General features: G+C 48.3%; 13 protein-coding genes across 14 annotated transcripts in view; 6 read left to right on the top strand and 7 right to left on the bottom strand.

Moving 5' to 3' along the window:
- The window catches only part of FOXG_05678 (uncharacterized protein), a gene marked incomplete at both ends in the record, with an annotated part of 1,704 nt that extends 1,073 nt beyond the window's left edge, over positions 1 to 631 (top strand). Inside the window, 2 exons of the mRNA XM_018384086.1 lie at positions 15 to 389; positions 441 to 631. Of these exons, the coding sequence (XP_018241123.1) occupies positions 15 to 389; positions 441 to 631 (566 nt within the window). The remainder of the gene's footprint in view (positions 1 to 14; positions 390 to 440) is intronic.
- A 1,149-nt stretch (positions 632 to 1,780) lies between these two features.
- FOXG_19099 (uncharacterized protein) lies at positions 1,781 to 2,113 on the top strand (the record flags this gene model as incomplete). Its single annotated transcript, XM_018399287.1, has 1 exon — positions 1,781 to 2,113. The coding sequence occupies one exon, from the start codon at positions 1,781 to 1,783 to the stop codon at positions 2,111 to 2,113; it is 333 nt and encodes a 110-aa protein (XP_018241124.1).
- A 573-nt stretch (positions 2,114 to 2,686) lies between these two features.
- FOXG_05679 (uncharacterized protein) lies at positions 2,687 to 4,716 on the bottom strand (the record flags this gene model as incomplete). Its single annotated transcript, XM_018384087.1, has 10 exons — positions 4,598 to 4,716; positions 4,401 to 4,549; positions 4,295 to 4,350; positions 4,179 to 4,248; positions 3,968 to 4,123; positions 3,656 to 3,917; positions 3,066 to 3,606; positions 2,970 to 3,015; positions 2,840 to 2,922; positions 2,687 to 2,782 (listed from the first exon to the last, which is right to left on the bottom strand). Exons 1-10 carry the CDS (start codon positions 4,678 to 4,680, stop codon positions 2,687 to 2,689), a joined length of 1,542 nt encoding a protein of 513 aa, XP_018241125.1. The 5' UTR covers positions 4,681 to 4,716.
- A 615-nt stretch (positions 4,717 to 5,331) lies between these two features.
- Positions 5,332 to 7,238, top strand: FOXG_05680 (uncharacterized protein). The gene is made up of 4 exons (XM_018384088.1): positions 5,332 to 5,616; positions 5,667 to 5,914; positions 5,963 to 6,810; positions 6,857 to 7,238. Exons 1-4 carry the CDS (start codon positions 5,439 to 5,441, stop codon positions 7,041 to 7,043), a joined length of 1,461 nt encoding a protein of 486 aa, XP_018241126.1. The 5' UTR covers positions 5,332 to 5,438; the 3' UTR covers positions 7,044 to 7,238.
- Positions 7,239 to 7,358: 120 nt separating this feature from the next.
- FOXG_05681 (uncharacterized protein) lies at positions 7,359 to 8,391 on the bottom strand (the record flags this gene model as incomplete). The annotated part of the gene is made up of 2 exons (XM_018384089.1): positions 7,359 to 7,618; positions 7,674 to 8,391. 2 exons carry the CDS (start codon positions 8,389 to 8,391, stop codon positions 7,359 to 7,361), a joined length of 978 nt encoding a protein of 325 aa, XP_018241127.1.
- Positions 8,392 to 9,054: 663 nt separating this feature from the next.
- On the bottom strand, positions 9,055 to 10,341 carry FOXG_19100 (uncharacterized protein). Its single transcript, XM_018399288.1, has one exon. The coding sequence runs from the start codon at positions 10,317 to 10,319 to the stop codon at positions 9,258 to 9,260; it is 1,062 nt and encodes a 353-aa protein (XP_018241128.1). The 5' UTR covers positions 10,320 to 10,341; the 3' UTR covers positions 9,055 to 9,257.
- Positions 10,342 to 10,804: 463 nt separating this feature from the next.
- On the bottom strand, positions 10,805 to 12,438 carry FOXG_05682 (uncharacterized protein). The gene is made up of 3 exons (XM_018384090.1): positions 12,072 to 12,438; positions 11,263 to 12,021; positions 10,805 to 11,214 (listed from the first exon to the last, which is right to left on the bottom strand). Exons 2-3 carry the CDS (start codon positions 11,668 to 11,670, stop codon positions 10,870 to 10,872), a joined length of 753 nt encoding a protein of 250 aa, XP_018241129.1. The 5' UTR covers positions 11,671 to 12,021; positions 12,072 to 12,438; the 3' UTR covers positions 10,805 to 10,869.
- Positions 12,439 to 12,661: 223 nt separating this feature from the next.
- On the top strand, positions 12,662 to 13,275 carry FOXG_05683 (aspartyl-tRNA synthetase). Its single transcript, XM_018384091.1, has one exon. It carries the CDS (start codon positions 12,789 to 12,791, stop codon positions 13,206 to 13,208), a length of 420 nt encoding a protein of 139 aa, XP_018241130.1. The 5' UTR covers positions 12,662 to 12,788; the 3' UTR covers positions 13,209 to 13,275.
- Positions 13,276 to 14,152: 877 nt separating this feature from the next.
- FOXG_05684 (uncharacterized protein) lies at positions 14,153 to 15,687 on the top strand. Its single transcript, XM_018384092.1, has 5 exons — positions 14,153 to 14,493; positions 14,543 to 14,579; positions 14,627 to 15,068; positions 15,118 to 15,182; positions 15,230 to 15,687. Exons 1-5 carry the CDS (start codon positions 14,326 to 14,328, stop codon positions 15,583 to 15,585), a joined length of 1,068 nt encoding a protein of 355 aa, XP_018241131.1. The 5' UTR covers positions 14,153 to 14,325; the 3' UTR covers positions 15,586 to 15,687.
- Positions 15,688 to 15,868: 181 nt separating this feature from the next.
- Positions 15,869 to 18,416, top strand: FOXG_05685 (aspartyl-tRNA synthetase). 2 transcript variants are annotated; one of them, XM_018384093.1, is made up of 3 exons: positions 15,869 to 16,189; positions 16,237 to 17,171; positions 17,217 to 18,416. In XM_018384093.1, exons 1-3 carry the CDS (start codon positions 16,018 to 16,020, stop codon positions 18,189 to 18,191), a joined length of 2,082 nt encoding a protein of 693 aa, XP_018241132.1. In that variant the 5' UTR covers positions 15,869 to 16,017; the 3' UTR covers positions 18,192 to 18,416. The 2 variants fall into 2 exon arrangements, with proteins under 2 accessions (XP_018241132.1, XP_018241133.1); XM_018384094.1 differs by having other exon boundaries at positions 15,869 to 17,171.
- A 205-nt stretch (positions 18,417 to 18,621) lies between these two features.
- Positions 18,622 to 19,095, bottom strand: FOXG_05686 (uncharacterized protein; the record flags this gene model as incomplete). Its single annotated transcript, XM_018384095.1, has 1 exon — positions 18,622 to 19,095. The coding sequence occupies one exon, from the start codon at positions 19,093 to 19,095 to the stop codon at positions 18,622 to 18,624; it is 474 nt and encodes a 157-aa protein (XP_018241134.1).
- A 1,191-nt stretch (positions 19,096 to 20,286) lies between these two features.
- FOXG_05687 (uncharacterized protein) lies at positions 20,287 to 21,741 on the bottom strand (the record flags this gene model as incomplete). The annotated part of the gene is made up of 3 exons (XM_018384096.1): positions 20,287 to 20,476; positions 20,544 to 20,671; positions 20,728 to 21,741. 3 exons carry the CDS (start codon positions 21,739 to 21,741, stop codon positions 20,341 to 20,343), a joined length of 1,278 nt encoding a protein of 425 aa, XP_018241135.1. The 3' UTR covers positions 20,287 to 20,340.
- A 1,535-nt stretch (positions 21,742 to 23,276) lies between these two features.
- On the bottom strand, positions 23,277 to 24,458 carry FOXG_05688 (uncharacterized protein; the record flags this gene model as incomplete). Its single annotated transcript, XM_018384097.1, has 2 exons — positions 23,277 to 23,405; positions 23,457 to 24,458. 2 exons carry the CDS (start codon positions 24,456 to 24,458, stop codon positions 23,277 to 23,279), a joined length of 1,131 nt encoding a protein of 376 aa, XP_018241136.1.
- Positions 24,459 to 24,849: the final 391 nt, after the last annotated feature.

Genomic DNA, 24,849 nt, shown 5'->3' on the forward strand with positions numbered 1-24,849 from the left:
CTCCCAAGCTGCAGTTCTACGCCCAGGCCATGGGTACAGTGCGTCGTCCGTCTTCCTTGCCCCCGGTATCTTCGTCCTCTTCATGTCTGCCTACCCCTGCGTTTACCGACCCAGCGACGATCCCGCTGATATCTGCCCCTTCGCTGCTCCCTCCGTCGCTGCTTGGCAAGCTGTCGCTACTGCTGTCACCATGCCCAGCATCCCTATCCCCAAGTCCTCCGCCTACTTCTCCATTGCCATGGGTATTCTCTGCGCTGTCCAGGCTATCGTCAAGCACTTTTGGCTCGTCGGTTCTCGCGAGAAGTACCGTGACTGGCTCCCCAACTGGATGTCCGTTGGTGTTGCTTGGGTTCTCGGCCCCGACTCCGGATATGCCAACGCCATTCTCTGTAAGTCATCTTACTATCAATTTACGAGTTTTTAACTAACAAATAACGCAGTTGGCTCTATCACTGCTTGGTGGTGGCGCAAGTGGTTCAACAACCACTTTGAAATGTATGCTTTCGCGATCGCCGCTGGTTTGATCGCTGGCGAAGGATTCGGTGGTGTCATCAACGCCGCCCTCGAGCTTGGAAAGGTCAGCGGTTCTTTCAAGGGAACCGAGATTGCTCTGCCCGGTGCTGAGTGGTAATTACCCAAATAGTTAATGTGTCATGAGTGTTTGTTGAAGCGATTGGCGGAGGATGTTACAACGATCAAATAGCTAGCTTTGCTATATGAATATACCCACTTGATCTTCAAAGTTCTATGACGGTTTCATTTTGTGACAGTACCTCATACAACCAAACAGTTCGTAGTTCCTTCTGATTTTTAAAAAAAGCCTTTCTGTTTCACTGGTACCTCAAACAGGCTTCGATGTCTCGTCAGACACAATATGCTCACAAACTCTAGCTACACTGTTCAATCAGAACAGTGTATATTACTGGGGGGAAAAGAGTTTAAGTATATTTGGTAGATCCACCAGTTCCAATGGTTTAGAAAACTAATGAAATGACCACGCTGAAGGAGACGGGTTGGAGTTTCAGAACTTGATTCAGCCAATCTGCGACGACTACAGAGTCCGTGAGGAAGAAGATCAGGCTGCGTCGATTACCAAGCCAACGCAAACCGAACTCCTGGGAGTTTACGACGAAGACGAAGAGAAGGACCTTTTGTTAATCAGGCCGTCAATCTTTGTCCAAGACCAACCTTGATTCCGGTCGTAAACAAGCATGGAGATACCAGAAAACTGATCGACAGGAAGACGCAGGTATCCGCCAAAGCGTTTGTTTTTGTCCATGCTGTTCAGATCCCTCTTTTCCCACCGATGGATTGGAACAGAGACCGCTCTTACTCTCGAGACGATCAACAGTATGCTCATCGTTTTCCAACCCCTGCGACATGTGGTGGTGGCACTAGAGCGGAGGCAGCAGACTTGTTTTCTATGGAAGACCTCCATCGCACCATTTTGATGTTCTACTTCCACATCGGCCGTCGGGTCTTAGCCAACAGCTTGTATCTCGCGACTGTATCCGAAATAGAATGACGAAATCGAGTTCAAAAGTTACGAAGATCCACTTGCAGCGGAGAAGGCGGCCGTTCCAGAGGTCGGCGACATAGTTCTGGACAGCTCTCGCACTGCGGATGCTATATTCAGAGAAACTGCCGAGATGACATAGCAGGAGCGAAGTAAATTCAATATGAAGTGGCAAAGACGTTCCGGGAACGACAAAAGAAAGGCAGGGCTTCTGACCTGCTGGACGACTATCTGATGCCTTGCCTGTCGCCACTGGAAATCACAATGTCCATGTCTGCACAGCACTTCTGGAGCCTGCCCAAACAACACGGCCCAAACTCCACATTGCCAGAAAACTCGCGGCAGCCAAGATCGACGGCATGGCACCCATATCCAGAAAAACCTTCAAAGCGGTCATGCGAACTCTGGCACGCTGTACATGATCTCCCAGACTTCGAAGCCAACTTGGCTCAGCTGCAAGAAACAATCACTCATGTTGAAAAGTTTATCCCTGAAAACCGGATAAATGACTTCATCCGCAGCCAAGAAGAGTCCGAAGTCGTCACCGAGTTTCGACGCGCGAATCCGGACAAGGAAGCGGAGTTGCGGCCAGCTTAGTCGCCAGCAGTGCGCTCTCGAACATGTCCCTTCAGCCAACACGGTCTTAGGAAGAGCTACAGGTGTCATGTAAGAAGTATGGTGTTGTATTTTGACCTGACCGTGAGAATGGCGACACATCTTCCTTTCAAACAACTTGAGGTCCGGCAAACGAAGACCTAGGTATACTGCAGCACTATCGTTTTAACCAAGGGTCCAAGGAGGAACGATACAAGCACGATACAGAGACGAGGCAACCTGCATGTTAAGTTCTACCCAACACTCGTCCTCATCTCAGTCGTTTCGAAGGTGCAAACTGAGGGCCTCAGCATATCCTGAGCGGAGAAAAGATTTAGGTAAGTTTAGTATAATTTAGTGGATCTTTAGACTAATTCCTTGATAGTCAGACGATTTCTTGCCCTAAGAGTCATTGGGACGGAAAGATCCCGATTTGTCCTACAAACAATCGGCTCCTGTTTGTTCGCAAGCTTGCAAGTCATTGCTTTCTTCTCATTTCTCATCGTAACAATGATCTGAACATATGTCTTATTGAAATAACTGTCCTCTGAGTCGCAATAAATATCGTATTAAGAGTCAGGCCTTTGTTGAAGTTGAAGATTTCTCATGCACTGCTTCCGGCTCATGCTCCCCTTTTATCTGCAAAGGTTGCCCAATGATGGCCTCGAAGTTCTGGCAGTTATGTTAGAAGTTGACGAGACTCTTGCTTCGGTTGTGAGTTTGACTTACAGGGCCTTCGAAGGCCTTACCATAGACCATCCAGTATAAAGCAAGAAGCAAGTAGAAAACGCCAACGACAGCGGAAACGTAGTCTGTCCAGGTTAGTAAACTTCTTAACACTAAGGGCAGATATGCTTACTCATGGTGTTAGCTGATACAGGAAGGGCAGTCGGAAAACAGAAAAACTGTGCAGAGTCAGCAAGGAGTTGAAAGAGTCAAGATATCTTGTACTTACGATGGTGATGACGATGACGAAGACACTCGCAATGACATTGACAACAGCACCAGTCCTCAAGCCCATCCTGGCTGGCGTCTTTCTTGTCTGGTACTCCTTGAGAATACCTCTGCCTCTGACCAATAACGCAACGACAGGTCCGGCATAAGAGACGTTGAGGAAGATAGTGCACGAAGCAATGTAAGCACTGAAAGCCACAGCAGGACCAAGATACAAGAGCCCAAAGAGGACGTTGAAAATGAAACACAAGGTAATTGTGCGGACGGGGACATCGAGCTTCGGTTCAATGTGTGCAAAGTAGTTATGGCAGATGATACCCTTGTCTCTAGCCATGGCGTAGAGAAGACGACTCGCACTGGTGATGCTGGCTGATGTGCCGTTGATGAAACAGACGCTTAGCATCAGGGCCAAGATGGTTGCTGCGGCGCGACTCTTTGTGCTTTGGAGGAAGAGTTCAACGATGGGCATGCCTGTGTTGGAGGCGAGGATTGTTGCTGGGTCTGTAAGGCAGAAGAGGATAACTAGGATGAAGAGGAAGCCACTGAACCAGGTTAGCAACGGCCATAGAGTAAAAGGATGGGGCAACTTGCGTGACACCGCCAATGACTATAGCTAGCATCATAGCTCGAGGTGCATCCCTCGAAGGGTTGGGCATCTCTTCAGTTAGATGCAAGACAACATCAAAGCCGATGAGGGACAGGGCAGATTGAAGTAAGCCAAGGATCCAAGCGACACCATCTGACCAACCAGTCTCGTTTCTAAACTCTGTAAAGACTTGACGAGCATCTGTCTTGGGAGACATGGAAAGGAGGATGATGCTCATAATAACGACCGAGAGCACAGACCAATATACTATCAATTGCGTCAGTTGGTGGGATAGGATATGTTGACAGGGCACATACGAGCCATGTCATTCCAACGGCCAAGGATCTTGTTTCCCCAGACGTTGCCGACCGTTCCGAAGGTAAGAATGGCAAGGAAGAAGAGATATGTCTTCCATTGAGTTGCCTCGTATGCGTTATTCGAAGCGACGACGGCTGCGGCGGATACTAGCTGAGCTATATCCCAACAGTTAGTATATGGCTTACAGTTGCCAATTTGGGAATGTCTTGCCAGCAAAGAAGGCTTGGGTTGTGACGACAGTCAACCAACCAGCAATGTTGGTCCATCCAATGAAAAAACTCTATCAAGTGTTAGTCTTTGTTCGTGGGATAGCTGGGTGAACGTACCATAGGTCGTTTCCATCGCGGTGTACAAATGGCGTACATGAAGTGATACTGTCCACCTAAGAGCAATTAGCCAATGTTCCTGGGACATACTGGAGTCCAGTCTTACCTGCAGTTGGCCAAAGTGCAGCCATTTCTCCAAGGCTAGCAGCAAGAGCCAAGTTACAAAGGACGCAGACTATGAATCCATAGATAAACGAAACCGAACCCCCAGAGGGGAGAATGTAAGCCATGGTACCGGCGAGTGCGATCCATGTGCTGACGAGGGGTTAGCCAATGCCAAGTGAGCACAGGGGGATGACGAACTTGAGAATGGCAAAGGCCATAGCAACCATTGTCAAAGTCGAGAGACGCTGCTGCAAAGCGCCCTCCTGCGTTGAAGAAGTCATCTTGGCTGTTATCGTGTTATGTTATGATGAAGTGTTCTCGTTGGAGTATCTGAGGGAGAAAACGCTTGACTCATATACTCGTGTCCAAGGTCACACGGCCGAGCCACTTGCGTTGATAAGACGTATCAGGGAAAGGGGGCGACCGTTGGACAAATCTCCAACAAAACGTCAATCTACACTGCCTTGATTGGCATGTTATCATACAACCGCTTCCAATCTGCCGAGATATCCTGATAAGCCTGGTCCATTACCCTAGGTTTTGCGATATCAGGCATCTCCACTGAATATACCACATCCGGCAGAATTACGAGAAAATTGACATAGTTCATTGGTTTCCGGGATAGCCAAGCAACTGGGTTTGCTAGTGCCAACCTTGATGCTGGGTCTTAGCGGATTGCGGGGGAGATCTAGATTGTTTGGGTCTCTCGCGAAATTACCGGATGCGGAAATTCGCCTCAAAGATAGCTGATATCACGATGGGTCGATATCTTCGTATCGTGAGGTTTTGGACTAGATAGAGGATCGTCGTTATCTTCTCGCGAAATTGCCGTTTGTGGAAATGGGGACTGGGGCGAAGATGAGAACACGGACCGAGGATAAAATGAGTAGCCGTCCTCGACGATACTTCTGTTGATTCTGCCTATCATTCTTGTTTTTGTTTGTGTCAGTGTCTTCTTGAGCTTAGTCAATTGAGCTATCTTGACTCGAAAGACGTGTAATTCAGTCTTTGATATCATACTTGACCAGGAAGCTTCACAATGTCTTCTCGAGACGGCTTCTCATGGACTGAGTCCCAAGGACTCAAGGCTGGTGTTCCATGCATTGGAGCTATCAATCCTCCTACCAATCTCTCAGACAAGAACACAAAGTTTGATGTGATTGTTGTTGGTGCGGGTTATTGTGGTCTGACTGCAGCTCGTGATGCAGCCGTTGCTGGTGAGTATCAAGACCTTCTAAACTCATAACACATTACTAACAAACATCAGGCCTCAAAGTGTTGCTCATTGAAGCTCGTGATCGAATTGGAGGCCGGTCATGGAGCTCAAACATAGAGGGATATCCATATGAAATGGGTGGCACCTGGGTATACTGGGGACAACCCAATGTATGGCGTGAGATCTCCAGATATGGCATGCAAGATGAACTTGAGATCTCATATGACTTCTCAAGAGGCGTCAACAAGTATCTTCTTGTGACGCCAGAGGGCACTCAAAAGTTCACTCATGAGGAAGAGGTATGTTTTGCCAAAAGCTTTTGGGAAGCTCAAGTCTAACGAAACCAGGATCAACTGATGCAAAGTGGCCTTGAGAAACTCGTCAACATCGACGGCCAAGGCGGTCGAGAAGCATTGGTCTTCCCCCACAGCGCAAATCTCGGCCCAACGGCCGCTAAATACGACCGCATGTCCATCGCAGAGCGTCTCGCGGAGATTCAAAACGACCTCACTCCCAACGAGCGTATATGCCTAGAAGCTTTCGTTCTTCTCTGCAGCGGCGGCACCCTCGAAACCACTAGCTTCTACGAGTTCTTGCACTGGTGGGCTCTCAGCGGTTATACATACCAAGGCTGCATCGAGTATCTCGTCAAGTACAAATTCAAGGGCGGCCAGTCGAGCTTTTCTATTCGTTTCTTCAAAGAGGCTTTGGCGAGTGGAAACTTGACGTACTCTTTCAACACGCCTGTTGCTTCAGTGAAGAGCGGCCCTGCTGGCGTTGAGGTCACTGCGAGAAGTGGCCAGAAGTTCAGAGCGCTGAAGATGATTAGCGCTATGCCGCTTAACATTCTTAACGATGTGCATTTCGATCCTCCTCTGATGCCTGGGAAGAAGGCAGCGGCGGATATTGGCCATGTCAACCAGTGCACCAAGGTTCATGCTGAGGTTTCTGATCGGGACCTTCGGTCGATGACAAGTATCAGCTATCCTCACAACAAGCTCTCATACGGCTTTGGAGATGGTACTACTCCTGCTGGTAACACTCATATCGTGGCCTTCGGTGGCCAGCATAACCACTTCCATCCTGAGGAGGATATTGAAAAGACCAAGGCCGCTTTCCAGGGCTTTGCTCCCATGGACATCAAGCGCTTGGTCTTTCACAACTGGTCCAAGGATGAGTTTGCTAAGGGAGCCTGGTAAGTAAATCCCATTCCTACAACATGGCGAAGCTAATAGTTATAGGTTCTTCTCTCGGCCTGGTCTGCTGACCGATCATCTTGGCAACATGAGAGCCACACAGGGTAACATCATCTTTGCCTGCTCTGATTGGGCTCTTGGATGGCGTAGCTTCATCGATGGCGCTATTGAAGAAGGAACACGAGCTGCCATGGCTGTCCGTTCGAGCCTTTCCGAGCGAAGTCATCTGTAGTTAGAGCCAAGGATCATCATAATTCGTGTAGACTGCATGTATAAAGGTTGAGGCGGGAGTTTTATTCTTATATTATATCTCTGGATGCACTATGCATAAATTCACATCTATCTGAGTATTGGAGTGTTGTTTTTTTGAGTTTCTCATATCCAGTGTTGTTGAAGGGCGTCGGATTAAGAATGGGCACTGTCTAGGAGAAAAGCTGAAAGCATTTCAAGGAATTCTTTCCATACGAGACTTGGGCTAGCTTCAAATTGCAAAATGCTATAGCCAATGATCATCCAGTACTAAATACCTTGGTGTCGTGGTCGTTGCTCAGGTTTGAACAAATTCATCGGCTCGCAGGAGCCGTGCACAGCCGTTTTGAACCACCATTTGCCCATTCTGCACCTTCTTATCCTCCTCCTTCCAGGTTTTTCTTCGCATATCTCTCCAACTTTGTATCTCAGCCTTCCTTCTTTTCGAAATTCCCTGGCTTTTCAAGGGGTCGCCAGCAATAGAAATCATCTCTCCGAAGCTTCTAGCACCAAGCCGACCAATGGATACATGTGTGTCTACTATATCAGCAGTATGTTCTCGTGAATGTTAGCTTCGCACAATTTAATAGCGTAGTAGATTGGTTGGACTTACTATCAGGCAGCCTGCTTCCCACATAGTTACGCGTGAACAAGAACACGTATAGTTCAGGGCTGAGATTGTTTCTGGGCGGAAATATGAGTCTGCTACCATAGTATTTCATAGCGGTACTGATCTCTTCACGCAGATAGGTTTCCACGAATCTGTGGTGCCACAGCTTGGATAGAAGGGGCTTTGCATATACTGCTGATGAGTTGTAGCATGCCCTTGGAGAAAGCTCTTGAATCTCTGTGCAGATATTGACGAGATCTTGGATCTGTATGAGGTTCTCTTGCCAGTGATCAAACTTCCGCTGAAACAGTTTAGACCTGCCCCCACGAACAAAGTGTTCCAGGAGTCCCACAAGTTGATACATGTCATACCGCCTTTTCAAGCGACGTCGCATCCTCACAACCATCAAAGCCAAAGGGATAAGCTCATCATTATAGAATATTTCTCGGATATAGGAAATGCGAGATCGAAGGAGCTTATCTTGGTTTGCTCGAAAGCAAACTCGTACTGACGGAGAAGCCGCGATGAGTGATGCCACATCGCTCATTGAGTCGCACTGCTCGAAGATTTGGAATTTGAGTTCCGCCGATAGCTTGTCAAAGCAATCGATTTTCTTAGATTCTACCCCCTTGTCTTTTAATAGGTAGACAGCTAGAAAGCCTAAAGTGAAGGATGCGGCGGCAGCAAGAAGGAGGGGGAAATTGCTCCCGTTGCGGGACATTTCCATAAAGATGAATGATGAACGGTATGTGTTGAAGAAAGAATAATATCGTGTTCTTATCATCTGTGCTAGCAGTCTGAGGTTTGACCTTGTGGCCAGCAAGACTCGAGTAGTTGTACATCTGAAGAATAGAATGCAAGAAGTGTCAAAAGGGGCAGAACCATTTCTCTTATGGTAGCATTTGTATTCTAATTTTCCAAATAGAGGTTAAATTGAGGATAGTCACGCGTGGAAAGTAATGGTGCCGTAGACTTTTGTGATAGGGGGCAGCGTCTTCGGCCACAAAGTATAATCGATCAGGAACTGCTATTGACGGACATACGACTCAACGTTCGAATCAGCGTGCTTGTATTCTTGTCGATTGAGTGTTCACAACCATGCTTGCAATCTGTATGTGTTTCAAAATACTGTGATAAGGTCATGAGGTTGAAAGAGGCTTCAGCCGCGACACAAACATGTAATTGCGCAATTTATATGCTCAGCTTTGAATTTTAAACTTCTTTAGTATGTACAAGCGTTGTCAATATCTCATTAAACCAAATCAAGACGACGTATAAAAATAACAGCTTATTTTATATATACTCTCAAGCTCCATAAGCACCTACATTCATAATGTTTTATAGGGCTTCTGATTTGATGCAGAGACTGGTGGTTTAAAGAAAGTTTCTTCTTTCTTGTGCTTTATTTAGGTGCATCTTGGAGCACGCAATACTCAAAGTTTCGCCTTGCTAGCTCTATTCAGACCACGCTCTAAAAGTTGTATTTGGAGTGATCTCTGTTGTTTATTGGAGTATATATATGTTATGCAAAGCCAGGCGCAATCTGGCTTTTGTGCTTCCCAATCTCGCCAGCTCTCAACTCACCTCTCATCCCCAACTGAAAGCATAAGTCTGGTAGATACTCTCTTGCCTCGCGGCAGATCGAGTAGCTACCCTTATCCCAGCCAGCTCTTGTAATCTCTTTGTGGTCACTTTGAAAAAGATATCGAGAACGTACGGTTTCTGGGCCTCTGCTTCAAGTTGTTCCAAGTGGTGGAGAAAAGGAAATCCCTGCAGAGACACGTAATCGAGGTATGTGGTCTCATCATCCCGTTGTCTCGTAACAAACCGGCATTGTTGAAGGCGTTGCAAGACGGAAGGGCCTGGGCCTCCAAGGCGTATGATATCCTCCACCTGGTTACGCTCTCTCCGCGCGCTCCTAGAAACCCCGAACGTGTCGTCAACGGAAAGTAGAATGTCTCTGTGTCGCTGTTTAATTAGCTTCATCATGGTGTCGGGGATCCACGGGTGATGAGCTTGTTGTGGGTGTTTTAAACGCTTATGGAGATAAGATTCGAGTTCATTGACCTGTTCTCTTTCTGCTTCTCTTTGTGTGAAAAGCCTTTCTTCTCCGTTACAGGCTAATTGGCAGTATAGATCGTAACGGAGAAAAACATTAATGGCGTGGCCCCGATTTGCAAATATGTGTATGTCATATCTTGCTATCCCCGATAAGTGGTTTCGGAATCCATTCACCGAGCCTGCTGTTATGGGGCCAAATTCCCGAATCATATTTATTACGGCTGAAATACAGCCCAAGTTCGTTTTCCATTCCTTGGCGGGTTCTGATTTATCGAAGCGAGCTACGGCGTCGAGGTAGGGTCTGATGCGTTGCTCGATCTGGAGTGACGTTAACCCACGAGTCTGGGCACGTACCTTTCGCACTTGCAGGAGAATCAATGCCAGTGGTACAAGTGCTTCATCCCCGAAATTTGCTTGTATCTCTAGGATGTAAGGCCATAGAAAAGAAGTGCGTTGGTTAGCATGGAAATAGCGTCTTGCGGTTGGGGAAGCCAAGGTAAAAGATCGAGTGTTGTGAAGCGACTGGAGATTGTCCACAATGTTGAGATGAACTTCAGGCGGGAGCCAGTTGAAAATGTCAGACGGCATGGCTAAGAAGATATGTTTTGCACCAGATCGGTCCAGGGGTGAAGCAGCGGGGGTACTTGGACTCTTTATAGAAGGGCGGTAAATCAAGGTTTTCCATGATATCATCTTGGAGGAAGAAAAAGCGCCGATAAGATCTTTTGGATAAGGTTTCGGTTCGTGATTGGGTCTCGAGATGAGAGAAAGTGAAAGTCGAGAGACATGATGGCTGCCTGGACTCGGTGCCTAAACACACGAAACTCTATACAAAGTTCAAGTGACCACGTGTGACAAGATGTTTCGCAGCTCACGATTTGTTATACCAAGTAGGTCTTGTGTACGGAACCATCTTGAGGAATGAATATACAAATGGAGGCAACTACATATTTACTCCTTGTCTAACACAGGCAATGAAGTACCGGTGGATGATTTGAATCTAATCACGAGATGACCCCCGCATGCGGTCAGAATAGTATAGGCTCGTCACATCTCATGCACAGCGATTGATATTCCCATCAAATCATGATTTCAATACGCTAACGTTGAATTTATAGTATAAAAGCCGCCAGCACATCTAGCTTGAGCTCTTGGTCAAACCATCCTGAGCAGCTTTCTCTAGCCCCTCAACCGTCTCCTTAGGTAGCGACAGGAACGGCGAGTGAGAGCTCTTGATGTGGAAGCTTCCAGCATCAGAACCCAACGTAGAAGCCAGGTTCTCCTGAATAGCCAAAGGAATAGCACGATCTTCGTCGCAGAAAATGAAGAAGCAGGGAACGTCGTGCCATGGTTCGTACTCGACGTTGTCGGTGTACACGCGACGAGATTGATGCTTCAAGGCAGCAATGGCCTTGGTTTGAGTTTCAGGATCAACGTCGTGGTAGAAGACGTTGTCGGGGGTCTCAGCATAGACATAGTCTCCCTGTTCGTTGTTAGGAAATCATCTTGATATGAGCGATATGCAACTTACCTCGACTCGCATCCAGGGAAGATACTGTCCTCCAAGGGCCCCGAGAATACTAGCTCCCTTTGGCATGACGAAAGCACTCAGATAAACAAGCTGAATCACACCGCCTGTCTTACCCTCCTGTGCGCGCTGCTTCAAGCCCAAGCCTTTAACAGCCTCAGCACCAACAAGACCACCGTACGAGTGCACAACAACCATGACCTTCTTGCCCTCCTCAACCAACTTCTCAACAACAGCTCGCACAGCGGCGACATCGTCGCTCAAGCCTTTGGTAGGAGGCTCAGCGCCCACGGAGGGATAATCAACAGCCTCGGTCTCCCAGCCCTTGGCATGGAGTTCTTTTCGCACGACATCGTAGCAATCAGCTGTGTGCCACGCACCAGGAGCGAAGACGATAGTAGGGTTAGACATGATGAGGTTCAAATAGGCTTGAAGATAGTAAACTGGAGAGAATCTGGAGAGGAAACACGATAGAATAAGTAATGTATTAAGTTAGTCTTCGGACTAGCAGCGCCTCGCTCGTTAAGGGGTCCAGTTTCAGTTGAATCCACTCAATTGCAGGGTCCGTCATATCTCGTTGCGACGCGCGCAGGGTTTACGCTGCAGAGCGCGAGTCAATTTTGATAAAGCTGTGGGTTTGGACTAGATTTGAATGGGGCTTAGTTGGATATGGCATGCGTCAAACGCGGCTAACACTTCGCCGATCAGGGTTCTCCTGGTCAAAACAGCACCCAAACTCCAAAGAAGTCGATAAAGTTCAATCTGGATCTTGGTTAGCCTGGCCTAGCAAAGTCAAATGCAGCTTGACATACCAGCTAGGTCTATCCTTCTAGAAGAATGATAATCTCATTGTGGTAGGCGTAAGCAGAGATTGCAGACACTGCCTAAATTTTCCTCGGGCAGTATTCTCTCTGTAGAGGCTGACATGAATAGGAACAATCCTAGAGAATTCGATCTGGATAATAAGATTATGGCGCTTGTTTCAGAAGTATGGTCAGTCGCTCTTGATTTCACGAAACTCACATCGTCAGACTTGGCCTTGTCCTCATCACATCTAACTTCAGCTGGCGTCCTGAAGCGTTGTGATTTTGAGATTTATCTCGGAACAAGATATTTCCCCTCGTTACCTCTAAAGCTGTGTTGGCTGACCCGGGAAGGATTCCATATATGTATATAACCATTCCAGCAAGATGGACCTCCTCAGCTTGCAGATACTCCTGCAGATGTCTTGGCCGCATATAATGCTGTCTGTTTCGGGCAACATGCTGCGCTGACCATCCTTCTGGCCTATCATCACACATGCTCAGTCATGACAAAGATCAGTAAGCGGCAATGTAAGCCTTGGATAATATCAACACATAATCCTCTTGCTCACAATTCAAATATAAATTGCTAGCGTCTGTACGGTTGTCTGAAGATTCAGTAAATTTCCACTCTCGTTTAGCCTCGTATACCCCTTGCAAGCTCCCCGTCAACGGTTCATCACGATCTATTTCCAAACAAGCTAGTTTGCCCGTCATACCAACACAATGGCCAGTCAACAAGCACCCAGCCAATCCAAATCAATTGACGAGTATCGAGCGTTATACAAAACATATCTGGAACACTGCAACGCTCACGACTTTGAAGCGATGAGATCATTCTACGCGTCCCCTCTCGTCGTCAACGACAAACCAATAACCCCAGAAGAAGCAACATCTTCCTTCCAACCCATGATCGACGCATTTCCCGACTGGCACTGGAACCTGCGAAACCTCACCATCGAAGGCGACTATCTTTCCCTTCTTTTCAAAGTCACGGGAACTCACAAGGGGGAATTTCGAGGCTACAAAGCCACCGGCCGCAAAATGGAGACGAATCAATTCACGCTGTACCATGTCGTCGATGGAAAATTTGCCCAAGTCTGGGACCTGGTTGATTTCGATACCTTGATTGCACAGATCAAATAGAGGAATTATATGGCAGATCGCTTTTAGTCAAGATTGAACAATGGCATTCTTTGTTTCAGTTTTCCCGGGAATTTGGTGAATTCAGGAGGTGAAGCCAAACCAGGCTTAGAAAGGACGCCAGAGAATATCGAACCTTGTTCGCCTAGCATGGAGCAAGGATTGTGTGTTCCAGTAACGATACCACGCTGCTGGGTATGAGGTGCCGAAATGCCGGGTGAATCGTTTCATCCTATTCAAACATCAAGACTCGACTCAACGTCCGTCGGGCTCAGACTCAGATGATTGTGAAAGCCATTATTGCATTATGTGACTATGACTGCTCATAATAAGGTCAAAGAGCTAATAGGGGACCAGTTAAAACCGTTGATTTCCGAAAGAATAGTGAGCGGCCTAACTGAGACTGATCAGCACACGGGGCACTGGTTTCGCCCGTCGTCGAAGCACTCGACAGGGCCCATTAGGTGCATTTTAAGATGATAAGGCTGTGAGCCGAGTTCCTAAGACGGTAAGGCCTCAATTGTTCTTCGCGGTGCCGCGTTTCAATGGATCCAAAAACAGCCACGTCCCTTGTCTAGTTCAGACTTCTAAATAGGTACCGGTCCATATTAGAGCCGAGTTGGTACAGTACGAGTGCAACGCTGCAATTTTTTTCACAATGATCGGCTGCTCTGACTCGTTGTGTATTTTTTGCTTCTTTTTTTGCTTCTGCGAGCAAAGAAGATCTTCATTCTCGCAGGTTTAGATTGGGCAACAATACAACAAAAGGGCGACTCGTTAGGCTTGACTCGACCGAAATTGACATCTGACAACGCTAAGTGAATATGTGAGTGTCTGACTGGTCGATGGGATGATCGCCCACAAAGTTAGGGAGTCTTCCCCGGTGGCGTCGTAAAGCCACCCGGCGATCCAGAACCCCTACCTCGCAACGCCCAGCTAGCGTTTCTCGTTAGTGAGAACGGACGGGAGGTTTATCTTGTGAGAAATATCCGGGGCGGGTTCGAGATGCGAACTAACTTTAAAGCCCGCTGGTTCTGTGGTGCTCTGTTACTTCATCCCTACGACATCCCCTCATGTGAACTCGTCTTCCTTTTCGTTTTAGCATCATCGTTTCTTCAGCATGGCCTCGTTGTATGGCCGTGACGAGAACGCCGATCGGAGCAGCGAGCTCAGTGCCACGACGACAATTGTTCTCGTGCTGTCTGTTGTGTTTGTCGCTCTGCGATTTTGGGCGCGATATGTGAGGATTGGATATGGAACTGATGACTGGTTGACTCTGGTAGCACTGGTGGGTTTGATTGGGTGCCAAGAGTTGTACAATTCTGACATTGGGCTAGGTCTTTGTTTTCATCACAGGTGGACTCAATTATGGCAGTAAGTGATGCCAATGGATTATATCGTCGTCGCTAACAGTCGAATAGTGATTGCGCATGGTCTTGGAAAGCATGCGAAGCGCGTCTCGACAGAAGATCAAATAATCTTCTTCAAGCTCCTCCTCGCCTTCGAAAACATCTACGTCACGGCGGTGATGCTCATCAAACTCGCCCTTCTATCGATGTACCTGCGCATCTTCCCATCTCGAAACTTCCGATTGGCCTCCGCCCTCATCGCTGCTGTCGTAATTGGTTGGTGGATTGCGATTTGCGCTGTGTGCATATTCCAGTGCCATCCGATCAAGAAGGCTTGGATGCCCTGGATTGATGGGACTTGCATCAACCTCAAGGCTTCGTTCATTGGCAATGCAATTCCGAATATTGTAACGGATATTGCGATTTTGTGTCTACCAGTCGGGCCGATCATCAAGTTGCAGGTGAACATGGCGCAAAAGTTGTCGCTGTTGGTTATCTTTTTGCTCGGCAGCTTGTAAGTCCTCATCCACCAGCCTGTGAGTGCTTGACATTGATCCTTTTAGTGTCTTGTTCGCCAGTATATATCGATTCACGACAATCATGCAATTCGATCCAGTGGATACGACATGTAAGAACACGAGCGACACGCGTGCGACTCTCAACTAACTTGAACAGGGACCCTCGCTACAGCTTGCACCTGGTGTGTCGTCGAAGTAGCCTGCGGAACCATCGCCCTCTGCCTCCCAACACTCCGACCACTAATGCTTATGATCTCATCGAAGTTCGAAAGCGTCACATCCAGAAAAGATGCAGTTGCTCGCACCGGAATGCAAACAGAACTCGTCACGATTGGAGGAACAGGTGGAAAGACAGGGCATTTTCATCGGATAGATGATGCATATGAACCCAACTCAAGTCAAAGGGGACTCGCTACAAGTAATGGAAGCATACCGCATGTTGATCCGAGTGATCGAGGATCAGGTGACGAAGTATCGTTACACCAAGGGAAGATTGATCTTGGGCCCAGATAATTTACGCTCGAGTTGGGGATTTGTATCATAGGGAAAGCTTAGCAAGCAAGCCTGGCATAATACCATTTGAATATTCAAGCATCATCGCCAATTGAGGCGCGACCAATTGAGCGCTCATCGTCTGGGATTTGGTGGCTGATGGATCGTTTCATGACATTGGTACTGACGTTCTAGTCCACATGAAGAACGTTGGCGCACGTGAGAAAATTCCAGATGAACCGCCTACAGCCATGAAATATAAATTGCCAAAGCGCTGTTCTCCGTCTCAAGGGTCGGGCAGTGTAACGTGCTGCTGTCGTTTGATGGCAGCCGGTACTTGGGAAGGTGAATGTTTTCTTATCGATAAGCCCCTCCCAAGCTCACCACGAAATTCGATGTCAATCGGCCCACCATCCTCCCCCAAACAATGCCTCAATTGACACAACAATAGCCATGGCGCTCCCTCTCTCTCGCTGTCGCACCTCTTTGCGCCTCAGCACATACACTCGATCTTTGATCCCCCTGCGCGCACGGCAATTTCTCCCCCGAAGCTTTAGCCAATCCTCCATCGCCTACTCAAAAACTCAGCCCACGAAAGACGACGTTCTCAACCTCTGGGATCATTGTACGACGACTTCAATGCCCGCTATGGTCGGTGCTAACGTGCGCCAGATAGCAATGCGGGTATACCGACAACTCCCGGTCTCAATGGACAGTACGCGGGGTTCATGAATAAGAGGAGGAACATGTCTTCGAAGCTCTCGTTCGCCGATCTCGTTCTACCGTCAGGCGAGGTTATTCAGCTATGCGCCGACTCAACGAAATATCCCGAAGCCTCTGCCCTCTTTCGAAGTATTCGCGCAACAAGTCCAGTCGTCGTTAGCACCGAGAGTGAAGCGAATACAAGCCCAGACGCCGAGAAGCAATCCTCCAAGCGAACCTTTTACGTTAAGGACATTCGACCATTGAACGATGTGCAGCAAAATCTCATCGTAACGCCCGACGTCATATTCCCCGATACCAAGCGCCATTACCAACTGCGCCATCACCCAGAGTTGCTAGCAAGACTTCAATTCCGATCGTGGCTCAAGGGACAATTGACAGCTGGCCTGCAAGACAAGGGCTTCACAGATATCGAGACGCCGACACTATTCAAGTCAACACCCGAAGGTGCACGAGAATTCCTCGTACCAACCCGCCGACCCGGTTACGCATATGCTCTCACACAAAGTCCTCAGCAGTACAAGCAGGTTCTTATGGCGAGTGGAGTTTCGCGATACATGCAGTGGGCGCGCTGTTATCGTGATGAGGACGCTCGTACGGATCGGCAGCCAGAGTTTACACAACTTGATATGGAGTGGGCGTTTGCGAATGCTGAGGTGGTGAGGAAGGATGTTACGGATATTGTGCTACGGTCGCTTGAGGCTTTGCGACCTGCGCATAGCTACAAGACCATCCGAGGAAGCCGTGTGCCTGTAGTTTCGGACATTCCTGAAGGTTCTCGTCCTGCTGATGAACCGGTTCAGCACAAGGTCACGACACTTACGTTCCAGGATTGCATTTCGATGTACGGAACTGACAAGCCAGACTTGCGCCTCCCAGGAAGAGTACGCTGCATCCTCCCTTCGTCGATCTCCTACTAACATTTCCAGATTTACGCGATACCAAACGAAATGTGCGAACAATTCGCCAGCATGATGACATACCTCCAAGATCCCCTGATCGAAGCCTTCCACATCCCCGTTAAAGATCTTGACGACGACATTCCAAGACCAAAACGCTTCACCGAACAGTTCATTGAATCACTACCGAAACATCTCCGCGAGAATAAAGACGGAATGCCAGTGATACTAGTCTGCGACTCCAGGCAACCCCGCGGCGGCTTCTCTTCACTCGGTGTAGAGTGCGATGAGATTGTCAATATCGCAACTGGTGGAAAGGGTGTCCTTGAGGGTGACATTCTCGTCTTCCAAGCGCGTGAGAAGCCAAAGGGTCAGTATTACCGTGCTTCTACAGCAATTGGTGAAATCCGCAATGAGTTGTACAGGAAGCTTCTTAGCAACGGTCTGGTAGAAGACCTGCCCGCACCTGGTACACCCGAGTCAATGCAATTCGTCTGGGTAACCGACTTTCCCATGTTCAAGCCCACCGGCGAGGACAACGATCCAGGCCAAGAAGGCTCCGCCGGCATCGCAGCAGCACACCACCCCTTCACAGCGCCCAAATCCAAGCACGATCTCGAACTTCTCTTCACAGACCCGTTGCAAGCCAAGAGCGCAGCATACGATCTCGTCCTCAACGGTGTAGAAGTCGGCGGCGGCAGTGAGCGTATCCACATACCTACCGTGCAGGAATTCATCATGCGGGATATCCTCAAGATGAAGGATAGTAGGATTGAGGACTTTGCGCATTTGTTTGATGCACTGAGGGCAGGGTGTCCGCCGCATGCGGGATTTGCGCTGGGCTTTGATCGGTTGGTTGCGCTTTTGACGGATACGACTACTGTGAGGGATGTCATTGCGTTCCCGAAGACGATGAAGGGTGATGATCCGTTTGTCAAGGCGCCGACGAGGGTTACGGCGGAACAGCTTGCGCCGTATGGGTTGCAGTTGAGGGGTAAGCAGTGATGAACATGTAGATGATGCTGTATAAAAGTGATGATGGATAGAATCGCGACTCATTGCTTGTTTGGATACTGGGTATAGAATTGTATATTATTGTAGACGAGTATGTATCATAGAACAAATGCATCAGGTCACAGGCGGTTCACCGAGTTGGACAAGCCACTCAATATGAGAAATTCCATACAGTCATCACCATGTCAAAGCGATTGAAGGTTCGTAAGCGTTGAATTGTTTCTAAGTACGTCTTTGCCGCTCTCATGATTCAGCGTCAATCCATTCCCATTCCCTAACCGAGCCATTCCCGACCACGCATTCTAAATGTTGCCGTGCTCTATGCTCCAGTGTTCCGTAAACTCCGATGCAATTTGAAGTCCATGCCGCATAAGGTATCAAGGTGTCGCAAGTAAAACAAGTCGTTCAGGCTATGAAGCGTTTAGGCCATGAAGGCGAAGACAGCAGCACCAACAGCAGCCATCAAAGCAACAACACCAGCTTGGCCGCCGCCAACAGTAGCAGCAGCATTGTCGTTATTCGAGGCAGCAGAGGCACTAGCACTAGCCTCATCAATAGCGGTGCGAACCCGGGAGCTCACGCCGTCGAAAGCGGTGCTGGCGCGAGAAGCAATCTCGGAGCCCTTGTCGCGTGCCTCGGAGGCTTGACCTTCAACCCAGGTCTTGGCGTCGCCGCCCTTGTCGGAGGCCCATTGCTCGGCTTCGGAGTAGTGGCTCTTGACCCAGTCGTCGACGTCCTGGCCGGCGGCGGAGGCTTTGCCTTCAGCCCAAGACTTAACGTCGTCGGGGATGATGTCGCGGGGGAGGACGGCGGGTTGGGTGATTTCGGGCTGGGGAGCTGCGTTGCCGGCGACGAGGGTTGCGGCTGCGAGGAGGGCGACTTGTGTGAAGAGCATCTTGAGTGTTGTTGTTGTGTGTAGGTGTAAGTGGAGTTATGTGATGAAGATGTTTGTATTTGTGAGTTGGTTGAGTTAGAGAAAAGTAGTTGTTTAGGTGAGTGATGAATGATGGAGGAGAGAAACGGGAGCAGGACCTCTCCTTGATATAGCTCTCAGCTCCCCTGCCTCCCTCAGCTTGATTGCTTGATTTGTCTCCTGTCATTTCAGGCCCTGCATGAAGAATCATAGCGCACTGCGTCATGTCCCACCGCCTGAACCCCTGCGCTACCCAACCACAGCCCGCTATTCAGCTCATCCCTGTGCTGATCTTAGGCCCTTCCAAGGTCTGCGCCATCTTTACTTGTCATCACCAGCCGCAATTCCATCATTGACCTCTCAGGTGTAACCCTCGGATCCACTCCAACTGTTTCACTGACTCTCTGTGGCGATGCCATTCCGGCTAGAGGCACCTGTTTGCTGTGCTGTACCTGGGACTTAAACTTGTTTCAGTGTTGGTGTGCTGCTATTTTGGAATACATGTATAGCAAAGGTTAGCAGCCACGCGGCAAGTGTCGTGTGCTTGACCAAGCCTCAATTCGATCTGCTGTCGCTCCACGGTCGGTGATTTTATTGGCGTTTTGTGCTTATTCAGATCTTTAATCTTAAACGCGTTTTACCCCGGCATTCGCTAAGTTTCTTGTAAATAAACTCAAATTACCTGACCGGGGCCGAGGCCTCCCGCGGGACCCAGTCGGTAGTTGATCACTTCAAAACTTGGTTGTGCTTGCATTACTCGTGATGAATAAAAAGATGCAAATATGGCGAAACGGATCGCTTGTGGTCGGGAATTTCGGAGTGTTTGCGTCGCGTGTTTGCATGACACTGCCATGGTGTTACGTAGCTCAAAGATCTCATCGCTGTTGCTGCCGTAGAGTACCTAGGGGAGGGACATTGTCACAGACGATGAAATAATACCTGACTAGAAAACCTTCAATTGTCACTGATCTAATTCTCATTGAGGATGGTGCTATAAGAGATTGCGACGACTGAACCGGCCTCAGCCGCCAGTAAAGGTCAGATGAGTCTCAAATAACAGGGGGAATCCATCACCATCATGCTATCCTGGCCCAGCCCAATACGCTCCAACAGCTCTATTACGTCGTTTTACGCGGAAAACGCTTCCGCGTAAATTTACGATTGTCACCAGGAATAAAAACCCCTCGGGTATCCTCCTCACTTCTTGGGTCATTCACCAACCTAAGCTTACAATCGCATGCTACCCTGTATCAGCACATCGCCATCTGGGCGAGGCTGGAACCGGGGATGTTTGGTCTTAACATGTCGGTTTCTGTTGTACGTCCTCGGAAATAATCGACCGCATACGCCACACGAGATTTCCCTGGCAAAGCACAGTTTTGGTAAGCCTGGCGATCACAACAGAGAAATAAGGATGAGAGTCAATTTACCGGCCTGGGATCAATTTGGGTCCCTTGCGTCGGCCTCTTCCACGCGGAGGCGGTCTTGTAATAGTAGACGTGGATTCAGAGACTGACTGGCAAAAGTCTGCAAGAGCTTCGTCTTCGGGAATCATCCTCTTGGAACTTGTTAGCTTAATTGCACCCTGGGAGTTGGAGTTGTTTGACCACTTGCCCGTCCGACGCAGAGCATGTACTTTCGCACCTCTTCTGGGGTCTGCAGGTACCCTAGCGCTACGAATCTCTCCACAATGGATACAATGCCCGCTGTAGACGCATTCCGGAATGCACCTTCGCTCTGCAAGTGTTGTAAACAGGAATTGACCAGATTTTTAGCTTCAGATCCTCCTTGGTTGAAGGCGATACAGGAGTACAAGTCTTTGGTTGTTACCCCACACCCAGAGAAAACGTGGAGCAGATCCCCACATTCTGTCAGGAAGCAGATAAGGTTAGACACGATCGCTGATCCTTGTAAGTCTTGGAGGCTGCTTGAAGTTCGTTGCGAGTTCTCGATGTCAATTGCGACCGACGAAGCGGGCATCGCATGAAGCTCCCGAGCCGCATTGGATAAATCATTGAAGAGCCACTCGTCTTGCAAAAATTCGAATCCAAGTGCTGAGCCTTGTGCGGATGAGTTTTGGTGGCCAGGAGCGCTCAGCCTGATGAGTGTCGGCATCTGGGACTTAAGGGTATCATCAGTCGAGATTGAGGATACTTGTGGCCAAACAACCACAGCCAGATCACTAAAAACTTGACGTTCTTGGGGATCGCGAATTGCATTTCGCCAGACTTCAATATCCCAGAAATTATGGTGGCGTCGCAGGCAACATGAAGCGATGTAGGACAAACTGTACAGCGAGAAGATAGCATTTAAGGATTCGGGTTTGGCGCCAACCAGGACATTGCGAAAAGTGAAGATAGCTACCTCGCAGAATTGCGTAGAGGAGTTGAACGAATTGAAGAGATTAGTAAGGCTCGGTGTAGCCTGAGTAGACGCAATTTGCTCAAGATGCTCCCAGTACCGTTTAATTTGTTTGCCAAAGATATGGATGAATGGGCTCGCTCTTTGAGATCCCAGATTGTAGACAGATAGGCCCGCCATTTGAGAACCTGTCTTATCCAGGTACATGAGGTATGCGAGCAAGCCATCGATCGCTGAGATGGCGTCCTTGAATGGGGTGTTTTCCATGAGAAAATGTGAGTCAAAATGATGTTTAATTTTATGAGTTAGGATAATGGAATGAAAAGTTTAGGTATACTTTTCATCTGTTATATATCTGGTGAAGTGAAGAGAGGATCCGCTGACTTGAAGGCCTTATAACGCACCGCACCGACTCCCAAACCTACACTACCTTAGCGGGTGATGACAGGGGAGGACGCTAGTGGGAGGAGGGGACCTGGGGCTGATTGAAAAGACAAAAATGTGAAGACAGGAGGTATCAGATACAGTAGCGGCAGGGGGTGGAAAAGCCGCAGGCTTTGTGAGGGTGGGCAAATTGCAGGCTGTGATTGGCTCCGCCAAAAAAGATAAAAAGCCATAACCAAAATTTTGTCACCTATCGAAGTCCCTATTTTTCGGACCACCTGGGCGGGAAGAGTTGCAGTAGCCTCCACTACCTACCAAATTAGGATTCGATGAGAACTTCGTCCAGTCATATCGTGGAGAACCCGGATACATGGATCGGCGACATGGCCCATGCCTACGCAGCTCTCCACCTTTTTAGCTCGCTAGTTTCTAGTCCCATGCCGCTCAGGCCGGCCCCGGTGGTGGTGCTGATGCTACTGCTGCCCTCACACCTCTGGACAGGGCCAAGGCAGCGTTAAAAAGACAAACTTGGGGTACAATTTCAAACACGGGGCAGGATCTTCATGCCACGAAAAAAATGTATATAATTTTAGTATGACGCGATCGTACGCCGCGGGGATTGGTTTCAAGAATGTTGCCCTGTTTTGCTCTCTCTGACCTACTAACTTAGATGGATGGGTGTGCGGAGCACCGCCGGTAGTCATATTCCCATCTAAAGAGCCCACGTTGTGAGCAGGCTGAGTAGTCACCCAATTCAAGTTTCCGATGCATAGATTTGTTCCTGGGGGTTGAGTCTGGTTCTACAGGGGTATTGTATACTACCTACTTTAAGACTCTAGGCTATTTAACCAGCGCCGATATGCCCGAAGTCACGTTTGGAACAAGCGAATCAATTGTTCTATAATGGATGGCCTGTCACCTCCACCTGACTATTGATGGAAAAAATTCTAACTTATAAGAGAATAAGAAAGATTGTATATATGAGATCGAAGTTCTTGAGCTCGAATGCATCCTTTTCTAGGTATGCTGTTCGATAATCTACCAGAAAAGACGCAGTAGTTGCTGCCAAGACCGCTTTCCTGTTTATTGCTTCTAGGATTAAAGTCATTGTTAAAAATCTGGTAATATTTTTCTATCATAATATAAATATTACATTTTCTTTCTATAGCCCGGATTTCTATTGCAAGCCCCAGACACCTTGTCCCATGTACAGTCATTGTCACTCTTCAACATCAGCTACCCGGTACTCACAGACACCGTCAGCTTACCACATGCACTGGAGTTTGCATGTTTTTTGGCCATGTGTCGTTTCATATTGGTCTTCCGCGTGAACTCGTCTCCGCAGTGGTGACATGGTATCTTTTTTCTGAAGTTGGTTGCCTGTCAGTTTGCATACAGTCATCATGTTCTTGACAGACTTACAACTTTCGCTCTAGGGGGCGCTCTACGCGCTGACGTCGTGCTACTTGGGATATCTTTGTCACATCCGTGGACGAATAAACATCTTTGCAGACTCTTGCAAAGGTTTGACCGCTGGGCATTATTTCCTGCATCATATTAGTCTTCTTCTGTGCTCTGAACAAGGTTCAATTGCATACTTTTGCTACGATTATGATGTAGTCTCGGATTTCCTCAATACTCTGGAAGTAATTCAGACCGACGAATCTATCCACGATGGCGAGAATTCCGTGAGCAGATAGTTCTTCAAAGGAGTCATGTCTTCGCAAAGCCCGGGCGAAGTTCTGGACCTCCTTGGACACATCAGAATGAGGACCTTTCACGGTCGCTCCATGTCCACTGAGAATGTCCATTAAATCCCCGCAATTGGCGAGAAAGCTTGTCAGGATGTTCATGACTGCCGATTGGCGAAGATCTCCAGATGACAGCTGGAGCTCTGGGGTATCGAATACAGTGGGGTGGGATCCTCCAGTAGTGCCTGTCATCTGGAAGTTAGGCTCTGGGAGAGAACCTGGTACGTCGAGGAGGCCGCCCCAGAACGTGTCGGGAAAATCGCCGAATAATGAGATGTCTTGCATGGTCGCACTCTGAGGTGATAGGTAATAGGGACCATTAAAATACTGAGAGGCTGAATGCAAGGGTTTTTCTGTTTGGGACGGGGATGTTGTTATAACCGCGCTGACCCCCCAAAGCCGTTGGATGAGATCGTTGAACAATTGACGATGCTGAGGATCACCAATTGAGTCCCGCCAGATATTGATGTCGCGGAAAATGTTGTCAATATCTGGCTTGCCCGTTCTTCGGGAGCATATTGAAGCAACATAGGATAAGCTACAAATTGCAAATATGTTCTTTAGAGAATCAGGCTCTGGGCCCGTTAAGATGTTGCGAAAGGTGAAGATAGCCGCTTCGTACAGATGAACGGGAGTAGGGAATGCTTTAAGTAAGCTGTCGAGGCCGGGAAGATCTTCTGTCTGTGTAATGTTGGTCAGAGCATCCCAGTATTGTTCGACCTCAATCCGAAAGTCAAGAATGGCTTGCCAACGTGCCATGTCCCGTAATTCTGCGTTGGGGACATGAGTGGTACTGGATCTTGTCTCATCGAGATAAATCAGGCTTGCCAGCAAACCATCAATTGCCATGATGGATTGGGAAATAATGGGCTTGTTGTATCCATGGGCAGTTGAAAGGATCGCATATGGATTTGGAGGGATACGGAATGACAAGGAAATCCATCTTGTTATAAGAAAACAGCTTTTTAATCCTTTTTAAGAGAATACTGTATCCCTTCTGAAAGGGATCTACTACTCCAAGAAAGAAAAAAGAGCGTGTATGACAGGGGTGATGGCAGGGGTGACGGCCTGGGGCCAGTCACAGTAATGGCAGTACTTGGTGGAAGGAAAGCAAAACGCCATGATAAAATAATTTCCAAATCCGTTGTTCAGAGTCTTCCGAGCTCTCTCTGTCACATGGAGGGCTTGCTTTCATCTCACATACAGGGAGGATACTGAACAGGGGTCATCCTTCGACACA

The sequence above is a fragment of the Fusarium oxysporum genome, chromosome 2, assembly GCF_000149955.1.
Source record: "Fusarium oxysporum f. sp. lycopersici 4287 chromosome 2, whole genome shotgun sequence".
NCBI lineage: Eukaryota > Fungi > Ascomycota > Sordariomycetes > Hypocreales > Nectriaceae > Fusarium > Fusarium oxysporum.

What these genes read in the sequence shown, in the direction of transcription:
- FOXG_05685 (XM_018384093.1), top strand. Translation starts at nt 16,018, where the DNA reads ATGGCGCTCCCTCTCTCTCGCTGTCGCACCTCTTTGCGCCTCAGCACA. An exon ending in TCTCAACCTCTGGGATCATT is followed by an intron (nt 16,190 to 16,236) that starts GTACGACGACTT and finishes AACGTGCGCCAG; the next exon opens with ATAGCAATGCGGGTATACCG. An exon ending in ACTTGCGCCTCCCAGGAAGA is followed by an intron (nt 17,172 to 17,216) that starts GTACGCTGCATC and finishes TAACATTTCCAG; the next exon opens with ATTTACGCGATACCAAACGA.
- FOXG_05684 (XM_018384092.1), top strand. Translation starts at nt 14,326, where the DNA reads ATGGCCTCGTTGTATGGCCGTGACGAGAACGCCGATCGGAGCAGCGAG. An exon ending in AGGTGGACTCAATTATGGCA is followed by an intron (nt 14,580 to 14,626) that starts GTAAGTGATGCC and finishes ACAGTCGAATAG; the next exon opens with TGATTGCGCATGGTCTTGGA. An exon ending in ATCTTTTTGCTCGGCAGCTT is followed by an intron (nt 15,069 to 15,117) that starts GTAAGTCCTCAT and finishes TGATCCTTTTAG; the next exon opens with TGTCTTGTTCGCCAGTATAT.
- FOXG_19100 (XM_018399288.1), bottom strand. Translation starts at nt 10,319, where the DNA reads ATGCCGTCTGACATTTTCAACTGGCTCCCGCCTGAAGTTCATCTCAAC.
- FOXG_05680 (XM_018384088.1), top strand. Translation starts at nt 5,439, where the DNA reads ATGTCTTCTCGAGACGGCTTCTCATGGACTGAGTCCCAAGGACTCAAG. An exon ending in TCGTGATGCAGCCGTTGCTG is followed by an intron (nt 5,617 to 5,666) that starts GTGAGTATCAAG and finishes AACAAACATCAG; the next exon opens with GCCTCAAAGTGTTGCTCATT. An exon ending in GAGTTTGCTAAGGGAGCCTG is followed by an intron (nt 6,811 to 6,856) that starts GTAAGTAAATCC and finishes TAATAGTTATAG; the next exon opens with GTTCTTCTCTCGGCCTGGTC.
- FOXG_05682 (XM_018384090.1), bottom strand. Translation starts at nt 11,670, where the DNA reads ATGTCTAACCCTACTATCGTCTTCGCTCCTGGTGCGTGGCACACAGCT. An exon ending in TTCCCTGGATGCGAGTCGAG is followed by an intron (nt 11,215 to 11,262) that starts GTAAGTTGCATA and finishes AACAACGAACAG; the next exon opens with GGAGACTATGTCTATGCTGA.
- FOXG_05683 (XM_018384091.1), top strand. Translation starts at nt 12,789, where the DNA reads ATGGCCAGTCAACAAGCACCCAGCCAATCCAAATCAATTGACGAGTAT.